General features: G+C 43.5%; 2 protein-coding genes and 1 long non-coding RNA gene across 8 annotated transcripts in view; 1 reads left to right on the top strand and 2 right to left on the bottom strand.

The window, feature by feature from the left end:
• LOC147032626 (uncharacterized) overlaps positions 1-26589 on the top strand; it is a 27681-nt gene extending 1092 nt beyond the window's left edge. The window contains exons 1-2 of one of the 3 annotated variants that reach the window (XM_085870399.1): positions 12-62; positions 794-1750. In XM_085870399.1, the coding sequence (XP_085726525.1) occupies positions 800-1750 (951 nt within the window). In that variant the 5' untranslated portion in view covers positions 12-62; positions 794-799. Of the gene's footprint in view, positions 1-11; positions 63-793; positions 1751-25821 lie in introns of those variants that run through there. The other 2 variants (XR_015055259.1, XM_085870398.1) reach the window with 2 other exon arrangements.
• LOC147032627 (uncharacterized) lies at positions 55-1432 on the bottom strand. The gene is made up of 3 exons (XR_015055260.1): positions 1303-1432; positions 817-1196; positions 55-646 (listed from the first exon to the last, which is right to left on the bottom strand). It is a non-coding gene; the product is annotated as an uncharacterized LOC147032627 (long non-coding RNA).
• Positions 10011-26642, bottom strand: part of LOC147032628 (inositol hexakisphosphate kinase 1-like) — a 51012-nt gene continuing 34380 nt past the window's right edge. For all 4 annotated transcript variants that reach the window (XM_085870397.1, XM_085870394.1, XM_085870395.1 and 1 more), the window contains one exon: positions 10011-13749. In XM_085870397.1, the coding sequence (XP_085726523.1) occupies positions 13228-13749 (522 nt within the window). In that variant the 3' untranslated portion in view covers positions 10011-13227. The remainder of the gene's footprint in view (positions 13750-26642) is intronic.

Raw genomic sequence — 26642 nt, forward strand, 5'->3', positions numbered from 1 at the left:
CCTGGGGAATCTGCTGCAATGGTGGTTGATGGAGGTTAATATCACATGGTCTTTTGTGGAGAGTACGTGAGTTATTGCTCAACCCCTCAACAAATTATAAATTCCGACTACCTTGTGTACATCACCCCCTATCGAGTGTGTTTGACTTGTGTAAAACTGCTTCCTCGAGTCATTAAAGGGACCAGGAAAGTTCTCACTGCTCACCTCCACTCGTTGATTTTGAACTGCAGGCTCACTGCTCACCTCCACTCATTTGTTGCTCTTTTCTCTCACCTGTGGAACCAACTTCCGCAATCTGTTTAGTCCCATTCTTCCCTCCAAGGCTTCAAGACAGCTGTTCACCACAACCTCAGGTCATCCCCCCATCCATTCTCATGATCTCTTCCACCCCAAATGATCCCATTCCCAAGTTATTGTGATTCCCCTCCCCCCTCCTCATTTGTTCCTTTACCGTTTCATCCACACTTTCCCCTTCCTTCTGTGTTTCAGCTTGTTCACCTCCATGTGTCCTTCTCCCCCTCCCCTTGAAGTCATACACTTCTTGGCCTCACCTGCATTGGTTGGAGGGTGGAGTAGCAGCTGAAACCCAAATCCTATGCCATCTCCTCCTGATGACTCCAATGCAGTCCATGGACCTCAGTCATGTCTATACAAAAAAAAGAATTGCTGATTTTTCTCAAGAAATACATGATCTATGTAGTACAGGAAAAAAAAAACATGGGATCAAATGCAGCAAACCTGCTTCGAATGACATCTTTGTAATAAGTGCACCTGCTATATTTCTTTTGCACAGCAAATCATGGAGAAGACACGAACCTTGAAATGGATCTTTGTGTACTTCTTGGTGGTGATTGATCCTTTCTTCTTCTTCTTCACCATTTTCCTGTTGCTCTTCTCTTGGTTGTGCATCGGCCGAGCACATCCCGACCGATTTCTGCGAAAGAACCAAGAGCCATATTTCAGACCAGATTTCGTTTGCCGGTGCTGCCCCAACTTGGAGCACGATGCAAGATGGAGCAAAGGACCAATGTTGTTTCGGAGTATCCACGAGGTGTTCTCCCCTGGCACAAGTGCAGATGGATGCTTCTGGTGCAACGACCGAAGGAACGACCTTCACAGCGATCGTGTGCTCATTTGTTCAAGGTTTCACCACCACTGCATACTTGGACATGGAGCCTTCACACCCTGCATTATGCCTATGGCACAAAAACACAAAGTGCACACCATGAGAGAGCCAGCAGTTCAAAGCCACTGTTCATCTGAGCAAGGAAAGAAAGACTCTGAGAAGGAAGTCGTACATACCAATAAGCTCGGCTTCAAGGAGGTACGGAATGTTGATTTGGAACGGACGGTAAAGCGAAGCACGTGTTCAAAGAGAAATCGCGATTTGAGAAGCGTGGTTGTGCAATGTTTGGGCTTCTCTGCCAATTTTGTGCTCTCTGCGGCACATCCCAACTCTGTGCCGGAGCACTGGACTAAAAATGAGACCGAATCGACTCCAAGAGCTTTCCACACAGCTTTCACTGTCCTCATCACCAGTTGTCTCACATTAATCCTCATTCTCCTCTACGTCCACATGACAACATGTCCTCATCCGAAACGCTGCTGCAGTGCCCACCGACCGAACGTCCCCCGAGGGGAGCTCGATGCCACACTGGAAACACCTCCATTATCTGTCGTCGCTCAAAACAGACCGGCGAAGAGGGTCAAACGCGTAGCTTTTCGCGAACCGGCGGTACATTACGTTTAATGGTTTACTACATTCTGCTGCACTTAATTATTTTAACTTGTGTTTCATCAACTAAGTAACAACAAACCTGGAAATAAAAGTAGCAGCAAGACCATCTTAACCCTTAGATGCATAAGTGGGTCAAAAATGGCCCAGTGAGGTTGTTTTCTTGCAATATATTTTTAATGAAAAGTTGTTATCACTTCATATTCCAGGTATATCACGTCATGCAGCTACACACACAAGTACACAAAATGAATGTTGACATTATTCTATTGCTGTGTTCCGTGCAATCAATTTTCTATGTTTTCAACTATTATTGTTTAAAATGTTTTATGTTCCAATTGTTAAGAAGTGAAAAATAAAAATTACTCAAAACATGAAATCTCTTTCTCATGTGTACAATACAAAACATAACAGAAATGATTATTCTTAACAAAAAAGGCACAAAACGAATTGATTCTAATACAGGTCATTTTTGACCCACTTCTAGAAGAGTGTAAGGTTCAATCACTCATGCATCTAAGGATTAAGGATGAAAAAGGTTGCAATATATATTATATATATATATATATATATATATATATATATATATATATATATATATATATATATATATATATATATATATATTGGCATCGTGTATTTTATCATTAAATTACTCGCAAATCCAATTCAAATGCGACGTGGCAGGTTATTTGATAAATACCGGATGCTTTACATGGGAAGATGGGAAAGCGAACAGAAAATGTGCATTTACAACTTGGTTCCATCACAGCATAATTGTATATTAATGATATAACATGAACGTCTGGCTTTTTATGTGTTCGAAGACAAAAGGAAAACCTTCTCTTTTATAACATGTCAAACTAGTTGTAGCTATTGTCATGGCTGTTGTTGTTGTTTGTGTGCTCCTTCCATGAACTTTTATATTTTTTTTTTATATCGCTTCGAGAAATATTATTCCATATATTGTGTTCCTTCCCAACCTTTCACGTTTTATTCTTAAGGGTTCCTGCTGCCGAAGAATAATTGGTACGTATTACTTCCTTCTCAAAGTCTTTCTTCGCTTGCTCAGATGAACAGTGGATTTGAACAACTGGCCCTATCGTGGTGTGCACTTCGTATTTTTGTACGGGCAATACCCCTGGGCACTCACCTGGTAGAATAATGACACTGAGGAAGAAGTCAATGTGAGATGGAATCAGCAAAATGTCCCAAGGAACCAACGTTGTAGTAAATACCAATTTTGGGGAGCAACTCCCCAACTCCCACTTTACCCTGATTTTTTTTTAAATAGCGTGAACAAACTTTGGTACTTAACATGTGATGAAGGTTGTGGTCAAGTTTCATCGGAATTGGGAGTGCAGTTTGAGAAGAAAGCAAATGCCTATTTTTGGGGAGAAACCCTCCGTAGACCCCCCGAAGGCCCGATTTTTATTTTATTTTATGGTGTGAACAAACTTTGGTAGATCATGGATGATGAAGGTTGTGGTCAAGTTTCATCACACTTGTGCATAGTTTCTGAGAAGCAAGTAAATACATATTTTGGGGGCCAATCCCACGCAGACCCCTTGAGACCCTGACGTTTTTTTAATGCCACGAACAAACTTTGGTACGTCACGGGTGATGAAGTTTGTAATCAAGTTTAATCGAAATTGTGTGTGTCGTTTGAGAAAATAAGTTAAGTGTTAATGGTTGGGCAGACGACAGGCAAACCCATAAACTCCCTGGCACAATTTTCCAGGTGAGCTAAAAATGATACTGGTTTAACTGTTACATTAAGCTTCAGGTACAGCTTCTTCTTCTTCAACTCCAGAAATTCAGGCATTTTTATGATGAAACGGCCAAATTTTTATTCCAAGTCAATACATTGAGCTTTCCAACCAAGTTAATTGATTACTGGCTTTCCAACGGTACCGCTTTCTTATTCTACAACAGCAGGAACCCCTTTTGGAATAAAATGTGATGAATGGATGGTGCTTCTTTTAATTATAGATGAAGCTAAATTTGGTAGATCACCAGTTTCCACTTACCAAACATATCTGCAAGCTGAGACCGAAAGCTTCCTCAGCCTGTACAGGATTGGCTTGGCCGAAACTGGTTAAACTCATTTTGTGAAATGAACGAGTTGTGAGAGAGTTGAAGCATCATCACAATTGAAGTCAATGACAAAAGACTGAAACAACTTGTGTCCAACACTGGTGTAGCATCCGTTAATAGTAATAATATAACAGGCACTGATCATAATTGCTTTATCACTTTGAAAAGTCGATAATCGCCCTGGAATAAGAGTCCTTACATGCAAAAAAAATGATATAAACACGAGACTAGAACTGATAAGTGTAGTGTTAGCGGATATCTTTAACAGTTCCCTGGAGTCAGGACAGGTACCGGAGGATTTGATTAACACCATTATTTAAGAAAGGATCCAGAGAAGAATTGGGAAACTATAGACCTGTTAGTTTGACTTCAGTTGTGGGGAAGGTGTTGGAGACTTTAATTAGGGACCAGATGAGGAACCATTTAAATAAATACAAATTAATTAAAGGTAGTCAGCATTGGTTTACCAAAGCGAGATCATGTTTCACAAATTTATTGGAGTTCTATGAAGTAGTTTCTGATTGGATAAGTGAATTGCAATGGATGCCATACATCTTTGACTTTAAGAAGGCATTTGATAAGGTACCACGTAGGAGGATGTTAGCCAAGGTGAGGGTGTGCAGAGTGGCTGGTCAGGTAGCTAACTGGCTTATTGATAGGAAGCAAAGAGTGGTTGTGAGTGGGAGAATGTCTTGTTGGGAGGATGTAAGTAGTGGGGTTCCTCAGGGATCAGTAGTGGGACCATTATTATTCATCATTTCCATCAACAATTTGGACAGTGGGGTTAAAAGTCATCTTTTCAACTTTGCAGATGATAAAACTTGGAGGTAAGGTATAATATATATATATATATATATATATATATATATATATATATATATATATATATATATATATATATATATATATATATATATATATTTTGTTGTTTTGCTGGGTATCGGTGGCGAGCACGACCGCGAGATGGAGCAGTAGAGTCAGCTCCACCGAACACCCAGAATCTAGATCGTACCTTTCCGATAACTCCAAAGGTACGGGTCCCTTAAAAGACCGTGAATCGTCAATAATTCAACCGCGTGGGACAGGGTTATTTGCCAAACTTCAAAATACCTAGAGGCCCACGTGACGAGCTACCGAGGAATTCACACCCTCGACAGAGCTCGAACAGGACGAGCCGTTACCGTGCTCGACCTGTGCGTAACTCGAGCGGATGGTTACCGAGGTCCCGTCGGTCCAAATGCACAACTTACCCTCGCTATTTCTTAACACGCACCGTGCTAAACCAATGAAGGAAACACAAAAACGAGCTGACACATTCAACAAAATGGATATTTATTTAAAATAGGGGGGAGGGAACACACAAGGAGCAGAGTTAAACCGACGAAAATAAATGCAAGTATGTACAAGGCACTTAAACAATTCTACTTGAAGACAGGCACACACACACACACACACACACACACACACACACACACACACACACACACACACACACACACACACACACACACACACACACACACCCAAAAGAAGTGATGGCCGCGGCCTTTATTCGGTCCTTCAGCTCGGGAGGGAAGGTGAGCCGAAGGGGAGAACCTGTCTCGCACCTCTCCGCCTCATGCAGTTTTCGATGATCCGGTTCGGGGGGCTTGAACCCGCAACACAATGCAATGATGGACGCCAGCCGGCGTGAAGGTGGAACAGACAGAACGCCGGCAGGCCAGACGAGATGACCAGGCTGGCAAGGCGACTAGGCGACGAGGCTCACAAGGTGACCAGGCGACGAGACCTTGACGTTCTCCGCACCAGACCAAACGCCCCGAACACTTATTCACCCTTCTCCAGAGGGGAGGAACCGCCTGCCATCAACCCGCTCTCGCTCACTGGACGGTTTTGGCACGCAAAATGCGCTCGTCGCCCCTGTGATTGGCCAAATGCGCCAAGTCCGCTGATTGGATCGGGGGGCGTGGCAGCCCCCACGGCGGACCGCCCCTCAAACAGGGAGAGTAACATGGTCCTGCGCTCTTTGGCCGAATGATGGCAACCTTGCTCGCATCCCCCTGATTTGTCGAGAGCGCCCACCACGAGCGTCATGGCGTCAGGACGGAGCAAAGGTGTTGTAATTGTTGGTGATGTAAAAATGTAAAAGAAAACCCTGACTATCAAAATAACTCTGCAGCGCACAAACATTTAATTCCCATTAGACTAGGGACGGGTTCCATCTATAAACACACACTTACCGATATAACTGTTCTATAAGGACCTGAGTGCTGAGCGCAGTAAGCTTCCAGATTCGTAACTATATATATATATATATATATAGTTACGAATTTCGCCCGCCCGGCGTGCGATCGGCCACGTAATCCAAATCACGACGCGTCGCCCACCGGAACGGACAATTCAGTCGTGACCCTCTTGGAACTACCGCCAAGGAGCAAGCCACGGGTGGGGGTTTAACCTCACCACAACCCAGTCCGCATTCTACCCGTGCGAAATAGGGTGAATCGCCGAATGTCGATATACCTAAGTACCCGCGCGGGTAGCGTACCGAGGAGTTGTACCACGCTGCAGCTCGACTCCAGACACGAACCACTTAAGCGGCTCGTTCCATGCTGCAGGGATAACCAAGTGGAGTTATCGTCGACCTCGACAGTTCAGATTATTTATTGGGTGTCTACACCCACTACCAATCCCTTACGTGATGCAAGATGGAACTTTCAACCGAATGAAAGGACGCAACGAAACGGCAAACAATTTGACAAGCAAGTAGTTTTATTTCACTCACACACACACAAGGCAAGCACGTATTCACAGCCATACAAAAATGCACATACAACAGTCATACAGTAAAAGCAATGCAGAGTTACTACCGAATACAGCAATGTACAAGCACTGAAACGGGTTTACTTAATAGACTGGCGCCACACACACACATTTACACCAAAAGCAAAGAAAATGCAAGCCACCCTCACAGGCAAGGAGGCAGACAGGTCCGTGGACCAAATGAACGTGGGACCTGGGTGATCGGCCAGGTCCACGAGACCGAAGGGGTTTTACCCGCGCCCTCGTGGCGCGATGGCGGGCCAGCCGCAATGTCCGTGTAACGCGCCTGACTCCGTGCCCCTGGTATGGTTGGTGAGCTCCTCCAGGCGTGCGTTGCGCAGGCACGTGTTGGTCGGTCGACACCACGGTTGGGGCGGGGAGTGGACGGGGTTACCGGCGCTATCTCAGCGCGGATGGGGGAAATTGTTGATGCTCGGGGTGGGAAGAGGGGAATGGCGGACGCTCCGCCCCGCTAGCAGGGTCTCGGGACCGCACCGACTCCGGCAAACTCTCGCCCCCGAGTCCTCTTCTGCGTCCCTGCTCCACGCCGTGACTCGTCCCTCGACCTCGACTCCGAGTTCCGTCCCCTTCGCAGTCCGATCCCCGCAAACACACAATTCAGATTCCACGACTTCCGACTCGCGCCACTTTCTGCACCCACGAGCTGCGTTGTCCTCGCGTCTTTATAGACCGGGGGAGGAGCTTGTATGGAGATTCGCGGATCAAAACGCGCTTGGAGGCGGGGCCACACCGCCCGACACGCGCCCATTGGACGGAGAAAAAGGGGCGTGAGCCTCTCCTGATCCGTTTTCCTCTCCTAATATAAAAGGAACGCATTCACAGCGGGTTCGGAGGCGGGGCCATGCCACCCGATGCTCAGTCATTGGATGGAAGAAAAGGGGCGTGAAGCCTTCCTGATCCGCTTCTCCTCTCCCGAAAGGATCCATGTGCACTTGTGGCTTGCTGCATTCGGCAAGAATCACCGAACGGGCCCTGGACAGCACGACGTTCAGTGTTGACAGGTGGTGTTGTATGTTGGTTGTGGAAGGAGAAAGGCGAAGGTGGTGGGGGGTTTGCTGTGGTGGTTTGGTTGTTGACGGGCGTCGTTTGGGAATGGCGGTGAAGCGATGTTTGCGGGATGGAGTTGTGGAGGTAAAGAGGCGAAGCTGGTGGTGTTTGAGTTGTTGGCGGCTTAATGGTCCAAAATAACGATAGAGAAAGAAAAATGGCTAACTCAAAGCGTCGCAGCCCGGATGAATCACACATATTCCCCCTAAACAACAGGTGGGGACTAACTACACATGAACTTATCGATATATCTAACCTGAGGACCTTTCTGGTGTATTGCAAGTTTCCACAGCCGTAACACTATATATATAGAGGGGGTTGATCAGATTGAAGAAAGTTTTGATACTCTGATAGATTGTCAGATGCAGTTTAACATAAAGAAGTATAAAGTGTTGGGGATGGGTAAGAATAATGAAAATAGAGATTACATGATGCAAGGTGCAAACTTAGAGCGTGTCACACACGATAAGGATCTGGGGGTGGTTATCGATACGGAGATAAGCAGACAGGACAATGCCAGGCAGCTTTCAGTGAAGCCAACAGTTTTAGGTCGTTTTCATTGGGGGATCAATTATAAATCAAGAGGTAGTGTTAACACTGTATCGGAATTTAGTGAGACCTCATCTAGATTAGTGTACAGTTTGTCACACATGAGGAAAGACAAAGCTGCCATTGAGCTGCAAGATCGATTTCAGGGCCAGACTAAGCTATGAAGAGAGGCTGAAGGAGACGGGACTTTATACATTAGAAAGGAGGTGATTGTGAGAGGATCTGATAGAGCTGGTTAAGATAATGAAGGGTATAAACAAAATAAATGCAGTGGAGTTTTTCAGCAGAATAGACAGGGATAGGACTTGGGGCAACAGCTTGATAGTTGGGACAGTAATAAGGCAGGGGTCTGTCAATCAGAAAACAATTGATGCATTGAATGGTCTCCCGAGCAAAGCAGTGGCAGAAGAAAGAGTAAATGAGTTTAAATTAGAATGAGATAGGTACCTGAATGCACTGGCGAAAGAGTAGTATCAGGATATTGGCAGGACTTGCAGGAGCTTGTGTGTGGATGGGTGATGGTATCTAGTGTTGTTCTCGTTTCGGCCTCTTGGCCTCTTCGTGCATCAAAGTTCCTTGTTGGTAGTTGATGTGACACAGATTTGATGGGGGCGAATGGCTTCCTCCTGCATTGAAGTTCCTTGTGAACTTATTTAACACTGTACGCGTGATTATGCTTTAACCCCAGAAAACAAACACTTCCGGATGCCCCGGATTCCTCTTATAGGCAATCTTTGTAGACAACTACTTGGTGCATGTGCATGCTTTGTCTGTATATTTATCGATATTGATGTGAAGAATGGAAATGCTTTTGTTCAAATCAATTTTCTTTTGACCTCTGTCTGCGGTAATTAATACGGTACCATTTTTGGCTTTGTGCGACTGGTGGTTTGGGAGATGCAAAAACTGACAGACATTGAATCTTATACAAGTCCTGCAATTTCCACTTTTAAAATATAAATCAATACGAATGGATGTGCCTCTGTTGATGGCTATGCTTCCACCCACGTAAACATCTGAATCAGATATAGTGGTTGTTTTATGGCTATAGTGTCCTTTGTTAGAGAGAAGGATCCCTGGTGGGTGGGGGGATGGGAGGGGAGATTCCCTCCCTACCAACCCTATTTTTGTGACTTGTAACCTGAATTTTTTTGGCCTGGCCCCATTCTGGCAAGACAAATCGCAAAAACCGTTTTAAGGTCCAATGTTTCAATGAGGATGAAGTGCACTGGCCCAGTGCTGATGCCCAATCCTCTCATTTATAAAATCTTGTCCACTCTGTCATTCTTCAAAATAATGTCCATGTACGCTATTTATGCAAAACACGACTGGAAACAGCGACTGTCAACCCTGCAACTAATACACACCACACTACCTGGGGTATTAGGAGAGCAATTCGAGATGGTGCAATAAATTCACAAGTTCATTCAATTTCAAACAGGGTACTACCCCACCCGTATGCACAACTCAGACTCAATCACTCAGAATTTGTACCACGTTACGGTCAACATCAGGTGTCACAGCGACATACTCCACGTAACGCTCTTCTAACCTCATCTATCTATGGTTTTGGCCTGCCACTCTCATTTTGAACTCAGCCTGATGTGTTTGCTGCCTTCCATTTCCAAAGAAATTCCCTTTACCCATCCCCAGTGATATTATCAAGGGCAGGGGTTGAGAGATGGACACCTGCAGTATTTACTGCATTTACAAAAAAAAACAAAAAAAATCCACACAGTTTCATTCAACCAAATGTATTAATGCACATAATGCAGCTGGTCAACTATACACTTCAAGAATACAAGAGGGAGAAATTTGCAAGTTTAACCAAAGGTCCAAAAGGGGAGGATACAAATATAATTGAAGGGGAATGGTTCGATTTTGAAAAACCGCAATACCACCGGCATAGAAGATGGAAAGAGGGATCGACAGTCTACCGCAGGCGTTGGTCCACTTACTACACAAAATGCCTTTGCAGCGAATGGATTGTCGAACCCATTCTACATTTCAGTAAAAACCCAGTTCCATAATCATTGCGAGACTGAACGGAAATGAAAATGCTGCGGGTTAATACGTAACTATTCTGAAGGAGCAAAAAGCTCTGAGTGTAGTCGAGGTCAAACAAACACTAGTTTGAGCACTGGAGTCACCTTAATGGCATTAGCTTCATGGAGACGAAGCACGAAGGGAACAATCTGGTCGACTCAACGTGAAGAATACCTTCACAGCAAGCGGAGAAATTTCAAATCCTTCCGAATGAAGTTGGGTGTTCCCCAGTTGATTCAAAGCATATCGGGCCACCCAATTCCAAGCAGAATAATTTCCAAGCCAATGTGTGCAGGGGATGAAACCAATTCAATTCCAAAAGTGCCTACGGATCTGTTAATTTAATCTTCAGTGCAACAAATAGCAAAGGCTCCCTATGTATCACCTGCATGTGCAGCAATGCCATAAAGATTCAATTTATCAAAATGCAGCAGGGAGGTTGGCAGGCCATTTGACATTCCAAAATTAAATAAAAAATTTTTTTAGGGTGGCTGCATCTTAGCTTCCCAGGTTGGTGAACCCTGTACGAGTTTTTAAACTGATCCCCAAAGGACTGCAGAATACACAGATCATTGCCTTTAGCACATTCCACTGCCCACATATAATGCAGCACGTTATGCAACACTCGAGGCCACACAAACTAGGCTGTGAATGAGTGAACAGAGGCTCGACACACTTGGAAACGAGAACAAATCGGGCTTCCAAACCCAAAGCTCGAAATGAAATTACAAATGAGAAAATTTTCAAGACTACTTCTGCCACCACCCCTTGCCCTGCGCCCCCCCCCCCAACACCACCCCTATCCCTTCCCACCCAACCCCTAAGGCAATAATAATGATAACAATAACAACAATGATAATAATAAAAAAATATCGCACCAATGCACAAAAATTAGGTGCTTGCAAGTCCTCACAGCCAAAATCAAACCTGCACATCACAATTACAACAAAGCTACACTATACACTGCCAAAAAAAACAACAAATATTTAAAAATAAAATTTTTTAGACCAAATCCAAAAAAAGAAAATAAGATTAAAAAAAAAATATATGCAACAGCCATGAAACACTGAGCTAAGAAGTTTCAATTCAGTTTCACCATTTTGCAAGTCTTTGCGTAAAACGAACATTTCTGCTTAACTTGGGGGATTTTGCTCGATCTGTGTGGTCGACGGCACAAGTGGAAGGATACATGCCTCACCTGCTAGTATTGGACACACCCACCAGACAGGACCATCTAAAACCAAACTATACTTCAGACAAGTAGCTGAAAGTCCAAGCGAGGCCCAAAAAATGTCCTGTGGCATCAGATCCAATTATGCAGCATGACCGGGGTGGGGTTATGGGGTGGGTTTGGGGATAAAAACAGGAAGCAAATCGGGAAAAAGGAAAGGAAAGGTGCGATTTGCTTCGCCAAAAGCACAATGGCTATCACATGGAAGGAAAGTGTCCAGGATACGCATGGTGACCATTAATGAATTGTTTGCAGATCGCTTGTAACCTGAACCAGCAGGCCAAGTCTCTGCCGATAAATGCCAAGCCACCTTTTGCGAACATTCATTACCTGAGTGAAAATGTTCCCAAAACCCGAGAAAGTGGACAGGAACAAACGAGTTTAACATTTACACCGTCGAGGTAAAGAAACAACATCATTTTCGGCCGTGGTAAAGAAAGCGGATCGGCCGGAAATAGACGGGATGTTTTCCTTTTTTAGGTCCCACAACAAACTGCAATGAGATTTAACATACATGTAATAGAAAGATGTTTGGTATTTTTGCCCAACATTTATGGCTTGTCTGGACCAGCATTATCAGTTCCCTCCCAAATAAAAAAAAACAAAAATAAAATAAAAAGATAGACACAGGGATGACAATCAAAATTTAAATGAAGCCACATCACACCCAGTCAATACAGTACGAAATGCTTTCCGTTACCACAAGATACAACCACTTTGAGATGATGCATTCAGAAGCATCCATTTCAAAGCGTAATCAGTTGTCATTAAACAAAGCTGTCAGACACCATCTCACCGTCGCTGCTCAGCGCTTCATCGTACGTCACGGGCCGACTGAAAGGCTCGTCCTGGCTCAAAACACTGCATCATGGTGGATATGTTGACCTTCCTGAACGCAAAAGCCCAAATATTATACAAAACAAACCCTTGCAAGTGGTTATGGAACCAAATGCTACAAAATACCAAAACGGCAATAAAGTCCAAGTAATGGAAAAAAAAATACAAAAACTTGGAAGCAGCTTGTTATAAGTGCTAAGTTCATAATCAACACACATCCAAACCCACCACACATCACAGACTCTGGTACCAAGACAAACAGATGTTACCAAATAATTCCACAAACACATTACAATATAACAATGGAACCTGAGGCTTTTACAGCTTCACTACAAACCTCAAAGCTATTATTTAAAAAAAAACAAAAAAACTGTACATTGTAGTCTTTTTTCAAGGCTAATTAAGTTTTTGTTGCACACAAATATTGACTTTTTTTGTCCCAGTTATGTATCATGACAGAGGCCCAAAAGGAGGTCATTGCAAACATTTTGGGGAGAGGGGAAAAGTAACAATCTCATCTATAATAAACAACAATCCTGAACGAGAGAGAAAGTGAACGTGGAAATCATAGAATGCCAAAATAATGTGCAATTAATTGGGCTCAGCAACAGACAACCTGCCAGCAAATAAAAAAGGAAATGTGAAAACAAAGGGGGTTTAGGAAGAAAAAACAAAACAAAGAGAGCAAAAGAGGGAGGCCATGAAGCAGGTGTGAAGAGGAGATTAGGAAGGTGCAAGAGGAGCACAACAGGACAGCCCGTCCATACAGGCTCTAATCCGATCCTTCAAGGATCACAAAAGAAAGCCCTCCCAAGTATGTGGCAGCACATTGCTGGGGAATTCAGGCCTCGTGAGCCTGAATGTCTTCAAGCAGCTTTATCAGGTTCTCCAAACCAAAAAGGTAACCACGGTCAGGCCCATCGTGGATCGTCTTGTCATCTCGAAAGCCCTCGAATGTTGAATGCGCAAAGTCGATCATTCGCACGTCCACCTTAGGTGAGACGCTAATACTGTTGCCCTGGTGCATCTGTGCTGCTGCAACCAGAGTGTGTGGTTTGCCTTGAGGGCAATTCTCTTGGAAGGTAGAAGCCTCCGAAAGGCTTCGACGGGCTTCAACGGCCTTGCGCTCTTTACCCTCGTATATAACAAGGAGGGAGCTCGAGTAAAAGCGATACGAGACGTGACGCTCAAGCACGGTGCACAGTGTACGAAGTCGGCTCAGTATAGGCTCGAAGAGGTCATGGCGTAGATGCCGGCCATTGTGCAGAAACTGGTAGAGTGTTGCACGGAACCCCTCGACTGAAAGGCCTCGACCATAGTACTTGTTTCGACAGATAAAATGCCCCGTTTCAGTGTGATACACCTGAAGAAACAATCGCAAATGGTTACTCAGGCTATATGTTGACCTTCTAGCAATTACATGGACAGCATAGAGAGAGATAGAGATAGAGATAGAGATAGAGATAGAGATAGAGATAGAGATAGAGAATCATCATGCATTGCATAGAATATGATAAAGGGTTCTCAAAAGTTGCACAAAATGCAAATGCAATTTGTTTGTTTTAACTGTCAAAAATAAAGTATGGCAGGAAAACAACTATGTTCTCAACTGTAATGCAAAGTTTGGCAATAAAGTTGCTTAAAGGGGGTCCATTGTACAGTATATCGCTTTTGAGGGTGCTGGGGAGGGGGAGAGAGGAGAATTGGTGAATAGGGGAGGGGGTTTATCTGGGGGGGGGAAGAAAGGGGAATAGGTGGACTTATGTTAAGGATCTAGTGTAAAGGAGAATAGACACTGCAATAGTCATTTCACAATCCATGTCAGAATAAGCATGATGTAATTACTGTAAATTAACAAGACAAGCACAGTACCCACCATACGGGCTATCTTGCTCCAAGTGTGCTACGCACATCCCTTCATTTGGGGGTGTATAGACAAGACCACAACCTCGATCACTCTCGAAAAATAAAAATAACCTGGGTTACGTACATGAAGCAAAAACATGTGCACTACTTACTTACACAGTGCCTTTCAGAAAGTTTTCACACTCCTCGACTTTTGTCATATTTTGTTGTGTTACAGCCTGAACTTAAAATGGATAAAATTTAAATTTTTTGTCATCGATTGACACAAAATAACCCATAATGACAAAGTGAAAAAATGTTTTTCGAAGTTTTTTACAAATTAATTGAGAATGAAAAGCTGAAATATCTTGCACGAATAAGTATTCAACTTCAATCACCTGAGTCAATACTTGATAGAAGTGCCTTTGGCCGCAATTACAATTTTGAGTCTTCTTGGGTACATCAAGGCTAACCCCCACTTTAGCAGGAAAAATGGCCTTTAAATGTGTGTGTGTGTGTGTGTGTGTGTGTGTGTGTGTGTGTGTGTGTGTGTGTGTGTGTGTGTGTGTGTGTGTGTGTGTGTGTGTGTGTGTGTGTGTGTGTGTGTGTGTGTGTTACATCAATGAGGTTTGCACATCTGTATTTGGGCATTTTCTCGCATTCTTCCTTGCAGATTTGCTCAAGCTCTATGAAGTTGGATGGTGAGTGTCGGTGAACAGCAATCTTGAAGTCTTTCCACAGATTTTCAATGGGATTCAAGTCTGGGCCACTCAAGGACTTTCACATTCTTGTTCTGAAGCTTTTTCCAGTGTTGTTTTGTCTGTATGTGTGGGGTCATTGTCCTGTTGGAACATAAATCTTCACCACAGTTTAAAGTCTTTTGCACTCTGAAGCAGGTTCGCCTCAAGGATTTGCCTGTATTTGGCTCCATTCATTGTTTCCTCTGTTCTTACAAGTCTCCCAGTCCTTTCCACTGAAAAGCATCCCCATAGCATGATGCTGCCATCACCATGCTTCACGGTAGGGATGGTATTTGATGGGTGATGAGCTGTGCTCAGTTTCCACCAGACATAGCGCTTTGCATTCAAGCGAAAGAGTTCAATTTCGTCTCATGAGACCACATAATTTTTTGCCTCATGCTCTCAGAGTCTTTCGCGCGCTTTTCTGGAAACTCCAGGCGTGCTGTCAGGAACCTTTTTCTTTGAGTGGCTTCCGCCTGGCCACTCTCCCATAAAGTCTAGATTTGTGAAGTGCTGCAGAAACTGTTGTCCTTCCGGCAGGTTCTCCCATCTCAGCCAAGGAACTCTGTAGTTCTGTCAGAGTGGTCATTGGGTCATATTGGTCACCTCTTTAACCAAGGTCTTTCTTGCCCGGTTGCTCAGTTTGGTCGGACGGTCAGCTCAAGGAAGAGTCTGGGTAGTTCCATGTTCTTTCCATTTCCTAATGATGGAGCTTTCACTGTGATCTTGGGAACTTCCAACACTCTAGAAATTGTTTTATACCCTTCCCTAGATCTATGCCTCCTTACAATTCTATCCCCAAGTTCTACAGACAGTTCCTTTAACTTCATGGTCGAGTTTCTGCTCTGACAGGCACTGTCAACTGTGGGATCTTATATAGAAAGGTGTGTTTCTTTCTAAATAATGTCCTATCAATTGAATTGGCTACAAGTGGACTCCAATCAAGTTGTAGAGACATCTCAAGGATGATCAAAGGAAATTGGATACACCTGAGCTCAATTTGGAGTATCAAAGCAAAGGGGTCGAATACTTTTTGACGGAAGATATTTCAGCTTTTCATTTTTAATGAATTTGTAAGAAATTTCGAAAAACGTTTTCACTTTGTCATTATTGGCTATTTCATGTAGATTGGTAACAAAAAGAGAAATAATTAACTTTACTCCATTTAAAATTCAGACTAACACAACAAAATGTGAAAAAGTCAAGGGGTGTGAATACTTTCTGAAGGCACTGTATGTGCATATATAATGCATCAAAGTTATTTACCTCAGATAATTAGAAATGCACCCCCCCCCCCCCACACCTCCCACCAAAGGAAGAAAATGCCAAGATCGGCAAAAATAAGTTTTCTATTCAAAACTTGATGGAATCAAACAAAACTTGCACAGGCACAGACAGCTTCAGGGAGCCCTCATTAATCCGTGAAACTTTCAGTCTCAGCTTCAGTGAAACTTAACAAATCCCCTCAGTCGTAGAAGATACATACATACTTTTCTTCCACTATATATAAGTTGTGTTGAGTGGTATTCAGAAGCTCTCGATAGAACCCAAATGCGTGTTTCTGAGGCCCAATCCCCCCCCCCCCCCGCTCCCTACACGACAATGTTCCCCATGTATGATCTGTCTATTTGTATTTTCCTCCAGTGTCATTCAGCAAACCAAGTGATCAGATAAGGGTCGATGTCAAGTCAGGACTCATGATCAGAAAATCACCAACCATCCTGCCAATCATCAGAAGCCAACGAGCATGGTCCGATGCCCACAGCAGCCAATCAATAGGCATCACAAAGGTTCAAGCTTGCCCCACAAAAGCTAATAAAAACGGCGAGCTGCGATTGTATGAGAGATAGAGATAGAGATAGAGATAGAGATAGAGATAGAGATAGAGATAGAGAGATAGAGAATTAGTGAGTCCCTTAAGGAGAAATGTCAGCGACACGAGCAAATCTCTTGAGAAGGAATGCAGGCAACATGACTTCTGGTTCTTAGCATCCCATCCTTCGTGCTCCATCGCTCTTCGGTGGTCCTGCAGAGCTGATGGTGCTGTGCAGCGCAACGGAGTCTCAATCTATGTCTCTCTCTGACGCTCAAAGCCACTACAGTAAAGATCCCTCATCGACGCAGATAGGTGTAATATATTAATTCTCATTCTCTGTCTGTCTGTCTGTCTCTCTTGTCCTCTCCTGCTGAATCAAGTGTTTCCCACATGAGTGAGCAAGGTAAATAATTAAGTGGTTGAGGAATGGTGGATGCGAGGGGAACTTATTATTCATTGGTGACAGTTTGATTTTCCGTGAAGGCAGTCATGTTCCTCCCCCCACACCCCACCCGATCCCGATCCCATTTGTTATCTTGTATATTACAAGAGAGCCGTTTATGGGTGGTCTATTTCTGAGAGAAAAAAAAGCGAGACAGACAGACAAACAGATCTTCCTCAAAATTTCAGAGGTTCATCAGTGAGTGCTGGGAGTTTTTCTTTTGTTTGTTTTGTGTTTTTATAATCGCTCCAAAGTGCCTTTGTAGCAATATGAAAGGTAATATTAAATCCAAATTTAATGTTTCTTCGTTGTAGGCACGAACGAGATTGAGATTGATGAATAGGAGGCAGCATTTTACAATGATGCTCCAATTTGAGGAGAGTTGTTCCAAGCTGTGTAAGTTCATGTCTGCACTCCAGAAAAGGGGATGTCAAGAGACATAAGATTTGGTTGTTCGAGTTGCCATTATAGTATGTTATGCAATGGATTGCATGCTTCTGCACTCGTTAAATCCCGACACTGAGCCTTGGTAAAACTGGAGCCCCACACAGGAAAACCAAACTCAAGTGGGGGGGGGACATTTTCCAAAATGTTTTGGAACATTCCAGTACTCACTGGAACATTTTGTAGATAGTCACCAGGTCACAAACAATGACTCCGTTTTTCTAAAAAAAAAAAAAAAAAAGTCTGTCCAGCCATCGTGAAGCATGTGTAGCCATCTGCAAAACTTGACGATTCCATCTCAGGTCAGCTTGGATGGTGACACCAAGAAGGGTAAGAAAGTCCACCTCATGCAAGGGTGTCATCAATGGTTACTTGGGGTTGAAGAGGTGGGTGCTTCAGGAAGCTGATTTGCACGATCTTGCATTTTTCAGGTTTAAGTCGCATGTCATTTAAATGACACACACTGAGAGCAATGTGCATTTGCATTGTGGTTTGTTGTGATCTGGAACTACTTCCAGGAAAGTAAGATTATTGACATACTTCCATCTGTGATTTGTTGTCAATGCTGCATCATTGATCATCGTGAGGAAGAGAATGGGATCTTACTTCGTCCCGAGGCACTCCACATGTGATATACAAGGAGTGGGAGGTAACTCCTTTGGAGCGAACCACTTGTGAGCGATCACACACACCAAAAAATGCAGATAGCTCAGAGAATTGTGGGATTAACCATGACCTCAATGAGCTTTTGGATCACTTTTGGTGTGACTGATAAAGTCAAAAGCCTTCATGAAGTCAACTGCACAAATGTTCACATGATGGCCCGGTTTGTCGATACTTCTGTGAATTACATTTAGCAGACTGACAAGATGGTGATTGATTGAACTACTCTTTATGTTGCCAAACTGAGCTGAGTCGATGTGAGGCCTGAGGTTCACCATCAACCAGTCTGCCAAACACCCCTCAAAAACTCTGAAGAGACTGGAGTGACTGAAATTAGTCATAGTTGGTTGTACTCATTAACTATGGGGCATTTTTGGTACAGCACAGACAGAGGCATTCTTCCATCTGTTTGGCAAACATCCTCTTTGTAAACATTTGTTAAAAATTGAAGTGAGAGGGCCTGATATCTCAAAGGAAAACCCGTTGATAGACACATCGTTCGGATGAGGTGCTTCAGACACGTTAGGTTGTTGCAGACGCGTATAAACCTCATATCTACAAATCACTGGGGGGAGGGAAAGGTGCAGGCAAATATGAGGACAAGCTGGAAATATCAAGAGCCATATATTACAGGGAAGTGGGAATTTGATCATTGGAAGGAATAAGCAAAAGGAAAGGGGAATGTAGAAAATGAGGTGTCAAAATTGTTAACCTCCGCCATCGAAGATGGACGGAGATTACTGTTTTCACCCGTCTGTTTGTTTGTTTGTTATCTTGCCAAAACGAAGTTTTTGCAAGATATGTTAGTCAGCTTGTATGTTTTTTTTTTTGTTTGTCTGTAATCACGTACAAAAAATTCTGCAGAGCACAGTTATCATTGGAAATTTTTGTAACCGCATATCAGAGGCCTATAGAGGTCCCTTTCAGCGCATAAAATTTTGAAGGTCAAGGTCATTTTGTCGCAAATCAGGGGAGTCGACGAAACCCTTATTTTTTGAGTAATTTTGATCGGATCGTCTTCAAACTTCATGGGAATATAGTTCATGGTCTGGCGCTCAGCTGATTAATTTTTGGTGGCGATTGGCCTTGACCTTCATGGTTAGCACCTGAGGTCAAACATATTTGACACCAAGGTCAATTTTTCAAGTTTTAGGAACCATATCGTCTCGTACCTCAAATTGAACACCTCGATGAGTGCTTTCTCAATATGTCAAGCTTGAGACATTATGACGTCATTTGGTGACGTTATGAGGCAAACGCATATTTTTCATGGTTACTCTGTAGAACGATTCTCATCGGAATCTCTCGTAGGCAGATATTCCTCAAGGAGTCGCTCCTGGTGGATAGCAGCTCTGTTCACCTCAGTGTGACCTTAAAGAAGTCACACGTGGTCACCTTTTGGCAAGATACGGGTCACCCTGTGGGTGACATTGGTTTATTTGTTTGTTTATGAACAGTATTACGGAAAAACTCCTCGACGGATTTCGACGAAACTTGGTGGGGGATTAGGTATGGTCCAAGGATCATGCCATTAGATTTTGGACTTAGTCCAAAGTCCAATACGGCCGCTACAGCGGCCATTTTGAAAAAATATTTGAATTTTTGTTTTTGCATTTCTACATGTTTTAAGTGATTTCCAACCAAAAAAAAAAAAATTTGTTGAAGAAAAAAAAAACAAAATTTTGCAACTTCCTTTCAAAAAAATTTCGATTTTTTTTTTGGCATTTCTACATGCACGTCGATCTAGTTTAGTTTATTCAATCGTGGTTCAGTCGAGTCTGATCCGTTTTGACCTACAATGAATAGGACATCAGGTTCACTTAAGTGACCCAGCAGTATTGGCGGCGGAGGTTTTGCACTCTACCGAGTGCTCCCCCTCGAGATAAATCATGTAAATATAAAAATTATAAAACTTTTTGTTTTAAAAGTAAAATACCCCGAGCAATGTGGAGAGCGGGTAAGGGATTGGAAGGGGGTGGGGGTTGAGGGTCAAGCAGGTGTGGTATCACAATTCAAAATACATTGTGATAGCTTGTGTGATTGTTATGCTTTTGAAAAACTTACCCCAGGGGGAGAGCGTACATGGACACATAGGTGACCCGAGGATCAGTCTATTTCATTAGTCTTTGTATAGATAGTCCTTGGTCCCTTGTCAAAGGGCTGTTCAGGAAACATGCATTGGCTAGGCTGTATTTTTTCCAATGTAAGGTCTCCCCCCTCCCAATCTGTTACTTTCAATATCTCCTCCTTCACACCATCATTCTGTTCAATCCCTCTGTTACTTTCAATCTTCCATCCTTCACCCGATCCGTCTTACCTTCAATCCCACAGCCATTCGGTCATCCCTCGGTCTGGCGGAATCCCTTTCCGTTTTCCCTCACTCCGCACTTTGCTTAATGGCCCATTGGGTGCTCTCACATGCATGTTCCTGTCACATCTCACGTTCATGTTCATGACGCTTGGTGCTCATCATGGCCTGTGAGATGCAGCCTTCTTGCAGGCATGGTGCAGTGCGGAAGAGTACGAGTATACGTTTCACGTGCGCGGGGAGGGGGCTGGGGCTCTCATCGCGGCTTTGGGCGCATGGAGGGTGGGGTGGGGGCTTCAGTGAAAGTTCCCTCAGAATAGCGTGGCAATTTCTACAAGTGACATCATGCACCCACCCGACATCGGCTGAAGACCAATGGGCGAGGGAGAAGGCTTATGGGAGGAGGGAAGAGAGCTGATGTGAAGAAGAAGCAGAAAGGCAGAAGCACACTGGACAGGGACGAAAAGCGCTCCTGAGGAGACAGCTCAGAAAGCAGAAAGGCTGAGAGAAGCAAGAGCCAGAAAACAGAAAAGAAGGCTGAAGACGCAGAAGCAAACGGGACAAGCTCGAATGAGCAGAAAACTAAAAGACTTGTGAGGGAAGGAACAAAAGCATGTGAGGGTAAAAGAAGGATGGTTTCACAAGAAGTTGGTGGCGAACTTCTGTGGAAAAAGAACACTCCTTCCACTCCACTAGCATCATCGTGCCCTCTTGACCCTATAAGCTACGAAGGATGAGGAGGGTGAAAGAGGAAGAATATGAAGCAATGAAGGGCAAGTCGCACATCCGGCTCGCATATCTGACACCAGAGAGGGGCTCAGGGACCTGGCTGCATGTCCCCATCGTGTCACATCACCACTGCCCATCTTCCCCATCCATTTTCCTCTGCATTCTCTTGTACATTTGTGAGGTGAGGGAGAGAAGGAAAGACTGCTTTCCTTTTTTTCCATACATGACTTTTATTTTATTTTCAAGTCCTTGTTTTATTCTTCACCCCTGAGTGAATGATGGCCAAGTCTTTTATGTAAGTAAGATTGAATAAGAATATGTGTTTTGGTTAAATCTGCTTTTATGTGCCTTCTTTATTTTCTTGTTTTTAAATGATTGCTTGCGTGTGTGTGTGTGTGTGTGTGTGTGTGTGTGTGTGTGTGTGTGTGTGTATGTGTGTCAGTGTGTGTGTGTGTGTATGTGTGTCAGTGTGTGTGTGTGTGTATATGTGTGTCAGTGTGTGTGTGTGTGTGTATGTGTGTCAGTGTGTGTGTGTGTGTGTATGTGTGTCAGTGTGTGTGTGTGTGTATGTGTGTCAGTGTGTGTGTGTGTGTATGTGTCAGTGTGTGTGTGTGTGTATGTGTGTATGTGTGTCAGTGTGTCAGTGTGTGTGTGTGTGTATGTGTGTATGTGTGTCAGTGTGTCAGTGTGTCAGTGTGTCAGTGTGTCAGTGTGTCAGTGTGTCAGTGTGTCAGTGTGTCAGTGTGTCAGTGTGTCAGTGTGTCAGTGTGTCAGTGTGTCAGTGTGTCAGTGTGTGTGTCAGTGTGTGTGTCAGTGTGTGTGTCAGTGTGTGTCAGTGTGTGTCAGTGTGTGTCAGTGTGTCAGTGTGTCAGTGTGTCAGTGTGTCAGTGTGTCAGTGTGTCAGTGTGTCAGTGTGTCAGTGTCAGTGTGTCAGTGTCAGTGTGTGTGTGTCAGTGTGTGTCAGTGTGTGTCAGTGTGTTAGTATCAGTGTGTCAGTGCCAGTGTTTCAGTGTGTCAGTGTGTGTGTGTGTGTGTGTCAGTGTGTGTGTGTGTGTGTGTCTGTGTGTGTGTGTGTGTGTGTGTGTGTCAGTGTGTGTGTGTGTGTCAGTGTGTGTGTGTGTGTGTGTGTGTCAGTGTGTGTGTCTATGTGTCTCCTCCATAACTCCAAAACCATGAAACCAAGCAACCTGAAACTTTGCATGAATACTAAAGGGAATGCTAAGGAAGTGCAAAAGTGAAAAATGGGTGTTTGGGTTAATTAAAACACTCCTTTTGAAGATAATTAATGGCCTTATTTTATTATATTCTTCATCAAGCTATCCTCGGCCACCTCGCTCTCTGGGTCTTAAGGTGTTTCCTGGGTAACCTCACTGGGGTTTTTTGGCCTGCTCAACCATGCCTTGACTTGGAACAGGCCGCAGTGATTTCTTCACAATAAAGTTGTTGTTTTCACTTTCCTCACTCATATTATCGAATGCCTGTTCATCATAGCTACGAATCGCTGGGTACATTGCAATGCTGATAAACATCCGGAGACGTCAGCGTTCGTGGTTTGACATTTTGGGCGTCTCCGGGAGGTGTATGTTTAATGTGTTGCTAATCGCGTGCCAAACTAGCAATTTCTTAACAACAGTTTCGTTGGAATGCTTGTGTTGAAGAAAAATAATTATATTCATGTACTCTCAATTATAATTGCTGCTGGTGCTTTATAAATTTAATTTTTATGCGATAGTCGAATTGGCTGTCAGTTATGTTTCCCTTTACCCAAGAGTCTTTTGACCTAAATATTGATAAAAGGAATGTCTTACGATGAAACAAGGTGACCTGGTTGATATCACTGCAACTTTTGCCATGATTATGTCATTCTCTTTCACCCAGTGGACACGTATTGCAGTTTGAGTTCTTTTGCCCAGGGTTTATTTGAAGGAAATTTTAGAACTGCACAAATCTTTGAGGTCGGTGCCATGGCCAGTGTTTGAGATTCTCTGAGTCTGAGAAGCATTTGTAATGGCTATTTTTTTAAAAACATTTTATAGATTTTAAGTTCCTTTGTATCTTTGACAAGGTATACAACACAGGATGCCTCAGTGGCCTCTATAAAATTAGTATCATTAGCTAAAAGTATAACCGTAAATATCCAAGTGCATTCAAAACACGCAGAAATTTGGAACAGCCTTGCTAACTACTCACTGTCTCATTATAAATATAAACTCAGTTTTTGTTATAAATTTTAGTACTGCACAAAATTGTATTTAGAACTGCACAAATTGATTTAGAACTGCACAAGTAGGGGTCAATTGCACGTTAAAATAAACCCTGCTTTTGCCTAATGCTTATCAGCTAACCCTGAAGTTCTCCCCTCCCATTCTTTGGAATGTCAAGTTGTGTATAAGAAGAATTGCCACGGGCTTATGTTTCAGTGAAGTCCATTCGAATGTTTCAGTCAAGCATTCAATGTTCTTTCTCCGAATATACGAAATTAAAGATTCTCCTTTGGTATGCTGATCCAACTTGTAGAAATTGAATTCTTTTCCACCACACTTGCTTGAGTGCTTAAGCCACTTTGGTGCAGTTGGTGGCGTTGGCGAGAGCTCTCTCCAAGCTGCGTGGTTGTTTGTTTCGGTAAAAGTATCTGTGCTCTCAAGAGAACATCGATTAAACAGACATACGTTTCTGCCTGTGTTGGGCCCTGCAGTTCCGTGCAGTTGGTGTCTTGGGAGGTCTCTCATCTGCTGAAAATGAGCAATTGTATTTTTACAGGATATCATTTTGTGTAATCTTCTGTGCAATCTCCTAATATAATCCACCCCTCACTTTGACATTAATACTATATAAAAACTAGAGTGGGAGCACTCGGTAGAGTGCAAAACCTCCGCCGCCAATAATGCTGGGTCACTTAAGTGAACCTGATATCCTATTCATTGTAGGTCAAAACGGATCAGACTCCACTGAACCACGATTGAATAAACTAAACTAGATCGACGGGCATGTAGATATGCCCCAAAAAAAAAAAAACGAAATTTTTTTGCAAAAAAAAAGGTGCAAAATTTCTAAGTTTTTTTTTCTCTAACAAATTTTTTTTTGGGGGGGGTGGAAATCACTGAAAACATGTATAAATGCAAAAAAAAATTCAAATATTTTTCAAATAAAATCGATTTTTTTTTGAAAAAGTTGCAAAATCAAAGTTTTTATTTTTGGACCAAGTCCAAAATCTAATGGCATGATTCTTGGACCATACCTAATCCCCCCACCAAGTTTCGTCGAAATCCATCCAGGAGTTTTTCCGTAATACTGTTCACAAACAAACAAACAAACAGACAGGGATGAAAACAGTAACCTCCATCCATCTTCGATGGCGGAGGTTAACAAGGTCTATCTCACCAGGTGTTTGCTGTGATCTGGTTGTGAAGGCATGGAGCATCCATCCATCCATCCATCCATCGGGACCATACTCTGTGCAGAGCGTTGGTTTTGCCGAGGCAGTCTCCTTGGCTATTGGGCACAATCCTGGATGGGTCGCCACTCCGACACAGTATACCAGCACGCTGGCACTCATTTTGCCAACCTCGGAAGGATGACAGGTCGAGTTAACCCCACCGAGTATTAATTCAACAACTGAGCGGGATTTGAACTCATTACCCTTGGATCCCAAGCCTGCCACCTGAACCATTAAGCCAACACCAGGCATAAATATCCATCCATCCATTGGGACCATACTCTGTGCAGAGCATTGGTGCTGCCTCAGCAGTCTCCTTGGCTATTAGGCACAATCCTGGATGGGTCGCCACTCCGACAGTGTACCAGTATGCTGGCACTCATTTTGCCGACCTCGGAAGGAGGACAAGTCGAGTTAACCCCACCTGGTATTAATTCAACAGCTGAGCGGGATTTGAACTCAGGACCCTCGGATCCCAAGCCCGCCACCCCAACCATTAAGCCAACACCAGGCATATCATGGAGCATACATGGACATATTGTATTTTGTGCCTTGATATATTATTCAATTGAATTCCTCTTTCAAAGAACTCTGTTTAAAGGTAAATCTATGTGTTTGTCGTTTTTATGCATGTTATGCGTGTGTACATATATAAACTGTATTACCATAATGGAAGTGTGTGTGTGTGTGTGTGTGTGTGTGTGTGTGTGTGTGTGTGTGTGTGTGTGTGTGTGTGTGTGTGTGTGTGTGTGTGTGTGTGTGTGTGTGTGTGTGTGTGTGTGTGTGTGTGTTGTTGGTTGTTATCTCCATATATGGGTTCCAGAAAGTGGAATGAAGCCCTCCCAGGTGTGTGTGTGTGTGTGTGTGTGTGTGTGTGTGTGTGTGTGTGTGTGTGTGTGTGTGTGTGTGTGTGTGTGTGTGTGTGTGTGTGTGTGTGTGTGTGTGTGTGTGTGTGTGTGTGTGTGTGTGTGTGTGTGTGTGTGCTTCATTGATTGGTATTCTACATATGCAGGTTTCAGAATGTGGAATGGAGTCCTCCCAGGGTGGGCTCAAAGTATCCACCTTCATTTCAGTAAGCGGTCACGATTCACGGACCAAGCTGTGATGTTTTCTGTTCTCAAAGTTTTGTGCTGAGGGCTCTCTTCAGGATCGCGACTGAGCCCAGGACAGCATCCCAGTGAAGTTCATGTGTTATGATGTTCCCAGGGATGGTTTTTTAATATCTCTAAGGTTGTTGTTCATCATTCCCATGAGGTTCTTCGTCATCATTGGAAAAACTTTGGCATTCTTCAGCTTCCAGGATCTTTTAACTCCATGCTTGAAGTCTTGGTATTTGGTCATTTTCTTCATTTTTGCATCGGTAGTCCAAAATCACAGGTATTAACACCTCAATTAGCAATGCTTCTCTCTCTTTTTTGTACCGAAGAATATCTGGTCGCAATGCTTTGCTTTCGATGTTCACGCTCGATGGGATCATAAGGTCATACGTGAGCGGTACTTCAATGTTTTCAGCAATTGATTTTGGTTCATTTTCCCACAAAATTTCTGGAACTGGAATGTCAGTTTTTGCAGATGTGCAGATTACTTTACAAACTCTGTTGTGTCGCTGTGTGTCCAGCTGTTCTGACGTTTTTTTTCCCCTCCTCCTCCCCACCCTTCTCTCTCTCTGCCCCCTCCTTGCTCCCCTCTCCTAATAAAATGCAGCCCTTTCCTCCCACACCTCTGTCTGTCATCAGTGAAGCGACAGATTGTATTTGCTAGTAATAAATAATTGTTTATTATTTCCAATCCGTCTCGATTGTCTTTTCCTTATTGGTCCGATGCAGTGCACAA

This window comes from Eptatretus burgeri, chromosome 2 (assembly GCF_056783735.1).
Source record: "Eptatretus burgeri isolate ZD-2024b chromosome 2, Ebu_testis_v1, whole genome shotgun sequence".
NCBI classification, from domain to species: domain Eukaryota; kingdom Metazoa; phylum Chordata; class Myxini; order Myxiniformes; family Myxinidae; genus Eptatretus; species Eptatretus burgeri.